Source organism: Trichosurus vulpecula, chromosome 9 (assembly GCF_011100635.1).
Source record: "Trichosurus vulpecula isolate mTriVul1 chromosome 9, mTriVul1.pri, whole genome shotgun sequence".
NCBI lineage: Eukaryota > Metazoa > Chordata > Mammalia > Diprotodontia > Phalangeridae > Trichosurus > Trichosurus vulpecula.
In genome coordinates, this window is record NC_050581.1 from 61,331,821 (window position 1) to 61,340,824 (window position 9,004).

At 43.0% G+C, this 9,004-nt stretch overlaps 1 protein-coding gene across 1 annotated transcript; it reads left to right on the forward strand.

Moving 5' to 3' along the window:
* The first annotated feature begins 1,027 nt into the window (after positions 1–1,027).
* Positions 1,028–2,531, forward strand: CCL21 (C-C motif chemokine ligand 21). The gene is made up of 4 exons (XM_036739273.1): positions 1,028–1,200; positions 1,494–1,614; positions 1,776–1,964; positions 2,068–2,531. Exons 1-4 carry the CDS (start codon positions 1,140–1,142, stop codon positions 2,108–2,110), a joined length of 414 nt encoding a protein of 137 aa, XP_036595168.1. The 5' UTR covers positions 1,028–1,139; the 3' UTR covers positions 2,111–2,531.
* The last annotated feature ends 6,473 nt before the right edge of the window (positions 2,532–9,004 follow it).

Sequence of the window (9,004 nt, forward strand, 5' to 3'; positions counted from 1 at the left end):
GACTTCAATGTTGTGAAGGAAAACAACTTGGAAAAAATGTAAGAATTTATCCATATAGTGACCAGGGACAACTTCAGACTGATGATGAAGCATGCCTCCTACTTCTTAGTGGAGAGGTGATGGACTTCAGGTACAGAATGAGACATAGATTTTCAGACATGGCCAATGTGTGGATTTATCTGTTCTGACTATACTTATTTGTTAGAAGGGTTTTGGGGTGGGGGTAGAGTTGTTGTAGGGAAAGAGGGCATTGATTATGTGTCCCCCCCAAAAAAAGAGCATCAATGAAACATTTCTTTAAATACACAGAGGTAAGCAGAAAGAAGTTCAGAAGTGGATGCAAACAAGAAGGGCAATATTGGTATTACTCTGTTAAATATAACAGATACTTTACTGAGCTGGACGTAACAGATATTCAGTCATGCCCAGTCTCATCTTTTATTCTTCCTTATGTATGAGAATGTTCATGTTTGTTAATATTTGCCAAACTCATGTATTTTTTTAAAAACTATCTTCCTCTCTAGCTTTTCATCATACCTGAAATTCCATCATTGGACCTTTATGTCTTTGGTTTCAGCAATCAGTTGTCCTTTTAAACTGCAAACTGCCTTGGCAGGGAGAACCCGTCCAGTCCTCAGCCCCTCATTGTGTTTATTGGAAACTTTCCTCCCTGATAGATGGAGCCCCATCAATAAAACACTCGAAAGGGGCAAATAAAAGAGAAATTTCTCTCTCCTGCCACCAAAAAAGACTTCAGCAACTTTACCACTTTTCTCGCATCCTACCCCCAGGATACTGGGGGGCTCCCTAAGCTTAGCCCCTTCCCATCTCCCCTTCAATGCGGGCTAGAAAGGGAAGAAGAGAGGCAGGGAGCCAAGGCAAGGGTAGGGGCAGAAACCAGCCTTCCAGGAAAAAGGAAGGGAGATCCCCATCCTTCTCTGGACAGCTGGGGACAGAAAGGGCTGAGAGCCAAGGGGGAAGTGAAAGTGATGGGACCTGATAAATAGGGAGTGGGAGTCTACACAGCCCACACATTCAGCCTCCTACTCCCACCTCCACCTCCCAGCATCTGGCTCTCAGTCTCCTGACCTCCTGCTCCAGCTTTCAATTTCCAGCTCCAAGCCTGGTCCTTATCCTCCATGGCGCTGGCTCTGATGCTGGCCTTCCTGGTCCTCACTGTCTGCAGCCCAGGCACCCAAGGTACTGGTTGAACAAGACAAAGTGTTTCAGCAGCCATTGAAGTCAAAGCAGGGACTTAGGGAGGATGGGAGAGGAGGAGGGCATCGGTCTGAACAGAAGGGAGGCTCCCAAGAAGAGAGGGAACGTTCTAGACTGGCAAGGGCTATTACTCAGAGAGTCTCCCAACCTTCTCCTTGAGTGTATATTTCTGGAGCAGAGGGGAACGAGGATGCTTGGGTCAAAGTTCTCAGCCAGGTTGGTATGTTTCTACTCTCCCCCAATTCCTGGACTCCTGTATTTCCCCCACCCTTCAGGTAGTGACAGTGGGGCTCTTGACTGCTGTCTCAAGTACAGTCGGAAACAGATTCCAGCCTCTATCGTCCGAACCTACAGGCGGCAAGAAAGCAACCAGGGCTGCTCCATCTCGGCCATTATGTGAGGGCACAGCTGGGGGAACAACAACGGGGCGAGGGGTCAGAGGGAAAGGTTTGAGAGTCTGGGTGAGCCCCTTAGACATGGCTGGAGGGAGAAACTATATTGGGGGGCGATCATGAACCGGTGTCTGGGCTCAAGTCTTTTGAACATGGTCCCTACAGATTTACTCCCTGGAAAAGATCACAGGCAGATCTGTGTGCTGACCCCACGTTGAAATGGGTACAAGACCTGGTGAAGCGGCTTGACAAGCATGGAGGAACCCTGCCAAAACCTAAACCCCGGAACTGCAAAAAGGAAACGGGAACCCCCAGGCCCGGCAAGAAGAGCCGAGAGACCAGGGGCTGCAAGAGGTGAAGGAGAGGGCTTTGGGTGGAGGCAGAGGGGTTCAGAATGGAGGGAGGAACTGTAGTCCAGACTCCCCTCACCTTTTTCCTCTCTATTCTTCCCTTTCAGGACTGAGCAGACCACTGTCTCCAAAAGACCTCCTATCCAGTGATGTCATCAAAGACTCCATTGACCCCTGGTCCCCTCACTGCCCTCCTCCCAGGCTCTGAGCCACAATATTCAGGTCATGGAGAAGAATTAGGCATGAATCCTGGTTCTAGTCCCAGGCCTGCCTAGCTCACCCCAGAGACACCCTCTTTTTTATGCTTTGATTTTTCTATCTATGTTCCCAGGGCCTTTAAGGTCTAGAGATGCAGAGAAGCTACAAGATTTCCCAGAGCGAGGTAGGGGGACAGGGGATTGACCCAGCTCTTTCTGGGAAAGGTTTCCCCAGTCTTCCCCTGGGACCTGGCTCTGGTCTCTATTCCTGCCCCTAGCCCTTTCCCTATAACCTACCCCCGCTGGGAGTCAAGATTGACATGTCCTTCCCCCATTGTAAATACTTTCTGTATCTAGACTCAATAAAGTGTTTGAATTCCTCAGCTTCTGCCTACCACCCTATCTCTTGTGAGTGTGTTGCTAAGAGTGAATATCTATGTATGTATACATATATATATATACATATATCACATATGAATGCATGTATATACATATATAACTTGTGAAATCAGTAGGTGTCTGTATGTGTAAGTACATATGTGTGTGCTAAACTAGTATCTTTGTCTGCACGCACATGAGCTAAGAAGGGCTCACATTTCACCTGCATGTACATATGGTATGGTGAAGACAATTCATTTTGACATTGATTAACTGACTATTCTATGCTGAACCAAGGGCTAAGCTGTGGGGGAGATACAAAGCTTTGATAAAACAATAGTCCCTGCCCATGGGGAGCTTAGAATCTAGTAGCAGGCTATGACATATTGAAAACATATAATTATAATACAAAATGCATGATAAGTCAAGTAGAGATGTACAAAGTGAACGTAAGCCAAGGTTCCAAGAGGACCAATGATGAAACATGCTACCCCCCTTCTGATAGAGAGGTAAAGAACCTAAGAGGCAGAACGAGGCGTACATTTCTGGGCATAGCTTGTGTGAGGATTTGTTTTTTTCATATTTGTTACAGAAGTTTGATTTTTCTTTCTTTTCTAATGGAGTGGGGGCTGAAAGAAGGAGGAAGGCAGGAATAGAGCTGCACCCCACCCCCAAAAGAAATAAAAAGAAAAGAATGGGGGGGCAGAATAAAGTTTATCATTCTCTGTGTAGGATCAGGGAAAGCTTTGGAAAGGGGGCAGTTTGAGATGGGCTTTTAAGGGATAAGTAGGAATTCAACAGAGCCAGGAAGACAGTCCAGACATAGAAAACAGTAGGGGCAAAAGGACGGAGACATGTGAGTACAGTGTGAGTCCCTAGGGACAGTTCAATTTGGCTGGAGCAGCAGTTTGTTGTGGGGAGTAGCACAAGACAGGGCTAGAAAGACAAGCAAAAGAATTTGGACTTTGTTTGGTGAGCAATGCAGAGCCACAGAAGATTTTTGACATGACCAGGCATACAACATGGCCAGATCTCCATAGGAAGGATAGATTGGAAAGGGGAGAGAATGGCAGTAGGAATAAAGATAAAAAGATACCACAATAATTCACCCAACTCACATTTTAGTACTGCCCTACCAGTAAGGTGGAAAATGTAAGAATTATTAATCCCTAATCCCCACTACCACCACCACCACCACCACCATTTAACAGATGAGGAGAATAAAGAGCCATGAGTTTGAGTGACTTGTTCATGATCTAACAGCTTGGAGATCTGAGTGAACCCAGGCAACATGCTATGCTAGAGAAAGCAATGGTCTTGGAGTTGGGATGACTTGGGTTCAAATCTTGCCTAAACCCTCTGCAAATATGGCTTCTGACCTCATTGTTCAATTGAAACTTTCCACTCCAAAGCTAGCAGTGCTCTCTTAATTGCCAAGTCTGATGACTTTTTTCTCACTTTTCATCCTTCTTGATATTTCTGCAGGATTTGATATTGCCCATCATCCTCTCCTGGTTACTCCATACTCTTTAGATTTCTAGGATACTAGTGTCTTCTGGTTCTCCTCCAGACTGTCTGCCTTCTTCTCAGTTTCGTTTTCTACTTCTTCACCCAGTCCATGTGTCATTAGCTGTGGTTGTTCCTCTAAATTCTATCCTGTACTCTATTCTGTTTTGACTTTATAGTATTTCACATGGTGAAATTATCAGTTCCCATGGGTTCTATTATTTTCCCTATGCAGATGATTCCCAGATTTACAAATCTAGAGACCCACATCAATAACCACCTTTCAGATATATCAAATGAGACATCCTATAATCATCTAAAACTCAACATGTCCAAAACAAAACTAATTATCTTTCCCCACAAACTCCTACCTTTTCACAACTTCCCTATTGCTATCAAAGGTACCACTATTCTCCCAATCATCCACAGTCACAACCACAGTGTCATCCTCAGCTCACTCAAACTCACCCCATACATCAAATCCATTGTCAAATCTTATCATTTTAACCTTCATATTATCTCGCCATTCACATAACCACCCCTTTGTACAGACCCTCATCACCTCTCTCCTGGACTATTACAATAGCTTTCTAATTGGTCTCCCTGACTCTCGTCTCTCCCCTCTCCTGTCCATCATCTACTCATCTGCCAAAGCTATCTTCCTAAAGCACTGTCAATAAAATCCTCCTGTTTAAGAAATTCCAGAAGCTCCTTATTACATCTAGGACCAAATATAAAATCTTCTCTTTGGCATTTAAAGCCCTTCATAACCTTCCTACATTTTTAGTATTTTTACAGTTTACTTCATGGGCCAGTTACACACTGGGCTACTTGTTTTCCTCACATACAACACTCCATCCCCTTTCTCTGTGCCTGTTCAGTGGCTGTCACCCATATCTGGGTGAAGGGAATGCTTTCCCTCCTCACTTTCATCTCCTAGCTTGCCTGGCTTGCTTTAAAATTTAGCTGAAAGATTTCAGAAAAACCTAGAAAGACTTACATGAACTGATGCTGAGTGAAGTAAGCAGAACCAGTATCACCATGTGACAGTTCAACCATGATTGACTTAGCTCTTCTCAGAACACACCCTGGGCCATCTCCAGTTGTCCTTAGCTATATCTTACCACTGGACTCAGATGGCTCTGGAGGAGAGGGTAAGGCTGGTGACTTTGCACAGTTCTTCCTCACTTATATGCAATTCAATTGCAAGTCATGGCATCTTCCATGGTCATCTTCAAGAACGAAGGACAAACCATACACAACCACAACAAGGATCTAAGTCAATTCCAAAAGACTCACCATGGAAAACACTATCCACATCCAGAGAAAGAACCGATGGAGTCTGAATGCAGATCAAAGCATACGATTTTCACTTTAACAAAAATTTTTTTGTGTTTTTTCCTTTTGTTCTGTTTCTTCTTTTATAACATGACTAATGTGGAAATATGTTTTACATGCTTGAACAGGTATAACCTGATGGAATCCTGATAAAGCTGCCCCTAGCCCCAATATTTTAACTTCCTTACGGGCCCCATTGAACAGTAGGCATGTCCTGATTTAACCAAACAATCTGGCTTTAACCACACCACAGGCCCCCAGACTCCATATAGCCTCTGCCCCTACCTAGCCACTGTCCCCCCACATTCAATATCCTAACTTCTCCATATATGCCTCAGTGAGTGTCCATGCACTCAACCACAATCACATCCGTCTAGTCAGACAGAACCACAATACTCAGCCAATCAGAAAGCAGCATCACCAGGACTCAAGCAGGATGTGGACCCCAAAACAATAGAAGGGACTTTCCTTAAGTAGGCACCTGAGCAGTAATAGTAAAAGGTGTCCTTTAGGTGAACCTGTGACATAGAGAGGATTATTATAATATCATCATATATACCTACCCTCCAAATGGGTTTTTCTGTATGCATTGTGGGTAATCGCATGCACAGTTCCACCATGGCTGGGACCCATCCCCATTACCTAATCCCTTAACAAACCCCTCCTGTCCTTTTAATATTTATAATTTCTGTTACGTAATTGCATCTTTACCTTATAAAAATCCATCTTGCTTTCTCTGAAGTTGCTGGATCCTATTGGAACTTAGCTCCCTTCGTGGGAGGCATCAATCCTCAATAAATGTCTATACTTGGATTACAGGTGGTCTGACTGAATTCTTTGAGATGGTTCTGCCACAACACATCATGAAATTGCAAGAAACCTATATTAGATTGCTTGCCAGCCTGGGGAGTGGAAAAGAGGAGGGGGGGAGAAAAATTTGGAACTCAAAATCTTTCAAAAAATGACTGTTAAAAATTGTCTTTACATGTAATTGGAAAAAATAAAATACTATAAAAATTTAAATAAAAGTCAGCTTGAATCTCACCTTCTATAAGAGCCCTTTCCTGACATTCCCTCTTGGCCCCCAACTCAAACCCTGCAAGTGCCTTTCCTCTGAGAGCAGCTTTTATTCACAGTGCATATTTTTTATTTGTACATAGTCATTTGCCATGTTGTCTCCTCCATTAGAATGTGAGGTCCTTGAGAACAAGGACTGTTTTTACCTTCTTTTGCACTTGGCATATAGTAAGTGTGCAATAAATGCTTTTTGACTGACTGACCTAGTCACCATGTTACAGTATATAGAGCAGTAGACTTGGGATCAAGAAAAACTGTGTTTGAATTCTGCCTCAGATAATTACTAGCTGTGTGACTCTGGGCAAGTGACGTAACATCTGTGGGCCATAATTTTCCCTTTTTTTCCCTTTCTTTTTGAGGCAATCAGGGTTAAGTGACTTGCCCAGGGTCACACAGCTAGTAAGTGTTTGAGGCCAGATTTGAACTCAGGTCTTCCTGACTCTAGGGCTGGTGCTCTATCTACTGTGCCACCTAACTGCCCCTTGGTTTTCTCATCTGTAACATTTGCAGCTTGGACTCAATAACTTCTAAGGTCCTCCTAGCTATAAACTTATGTATCTCCAAGACCAGCATCCTGGCTGCTACAACATTGTGTATATCATGCTAGTGTAGCAGGCCTGAGAATAGACAAGAAAGAGTGGATATAAAATCTTTTGCTGACATGGAAATGATAGGTACTAATAATTGATTATATGTGTGAGGTGAAGGAGATGAAAGAATCAAAGATAATCTCACTGTTTCAAACGTAGGAGACTGGGTGAATACTGAAGCCACTAACCGTTGCCTTCTGCATATCCACACTCTGAAGTCTGTATCTTTATTGGTAGCTTCTTACGTTTTAAATATTGTCTGTGTCCAATACTATCTGTGCCAAGCTTTCCTAAATGCCCAGGTTGAGGGCACCCCTTTCTTTTTTTATTATAAATTTATTTTTCTATTTTTAGGTTACAACGCTCAGTTCCACAAGTTTGGGAGTTCTAAATTTTCTCTCCCTCCCTCTCCTCCCTCCTTTCCCCTATGATGGCATGTAATCCAATGTAGGACCTTCACACTGAGCTTATTTACATACTAGTCCAGTTGTAAAGAAAAATTATAACCAATGGAATGAATCATGAGAGAGGAGAAATGAAACCAAAAAAGAAGGAAAAAATAAAGAGAGAGAGCAAATAGTTTGCCTCTATCGGCATTCAGACTGCATAATTCTTTCTCTGGATGTGCATAGCTTTTTCCATCATGAGTCTTTTGGAGCTGACTTTGAACCTTGCCTTGATGAGAGGAGTCAAGTCTATAAAGTCAGTCCTTACAGATACTGTGTGTCTGTAATCATGTATAATGATCTCCTGGTTCTGCTCCCTTTACTTGGCAATCAGTTCATATAAGTCTTTCCACGTTGTAATGAAGTCCATCTGCTCCTCATTTCTTACAGCACAATAGTATTCCATTACATTCATATACCACAGCTTGTTCAGCCATTCCCCAGTTGATGGGCATCCCCTTGATTTCCAATTCTTTGCCACCACAAAAAGAGTAGCTATAAATATTTTTGTACATACTGGTCCATTTCCCACTTGTGTGATCTGTTTGGGATACAGCCCTAGAAGTGGTATTGCTGGGCCAAAGGGTATGCACATTTTTATAGCCCTTTGGGCATAGTTCCAAATTGCTCTCCAGAATGGCTGGATCAGTTCACAACTCCACCAACAATGTAATGGTGTTCCAATTTTCCCACAGCCTCTCCAGCATTTATCATTTTCCTGTTTTGTCATGTTAGCCAATCTGACAGGAGAGATGTGGTACCTAAGAGTTGTTTTGATTTGCATTTCTCTAATCAATAGTGATTTAGAGCATTTTTTTCATATGACTATAGATATCTTTAATTTCTTCCTCTGAAAACTGCCTCTTCATAGCCTTTGACCATTTCTCAATTGGGGAATGACTTGTATTCCTATAAATTTGGCTCAGTTCCCTGTATGTTTTAGAGATGAGGGAGGGCACCCCTTTCTTACTGGCCCACCTGTTGCCATTAACCCAGATAGATGTCTGTGGCTGTCTTCTGGAATGACCTCTCATAGACATTCCAAGGGAGGAGGCTTCCTTTACCCATACATAGCCACTCCTGCACTATTCTTAGGATAAAAGTCTCCCCTCCTCTCCTGGTCCCTCTGTGCCCTTGAGTTGGACTATAGCTCACAAATCTATATGTGATACAAGGAAAGAAAGGATCTCTGTGGGATTAGGATGAATGGAGTGGCCTTTGAGATGGGCTTAAAAGAGAAAGGGAAGAGAGGTTGACAAGAAGTTCAGGTCACAGTGTCAGCTTTCACCCCATATGATTCAACAGGTTGTACAGCAGTAAAAAGAACACTAAATTTGGAATCAGGAGACCAAGGGTCTTCAGCTCTCTAAGCCTCAGTTTTTCCATCTTCCAAATGGGACTAATAATATTTTGCTGCCTACCTTAGAGGGATATTGGAAGGACCAAATGAAATAACTTCTATAAAGAAACTATATATATAAATGTCTGCTATTAGTATCAAGTTGATGTGAG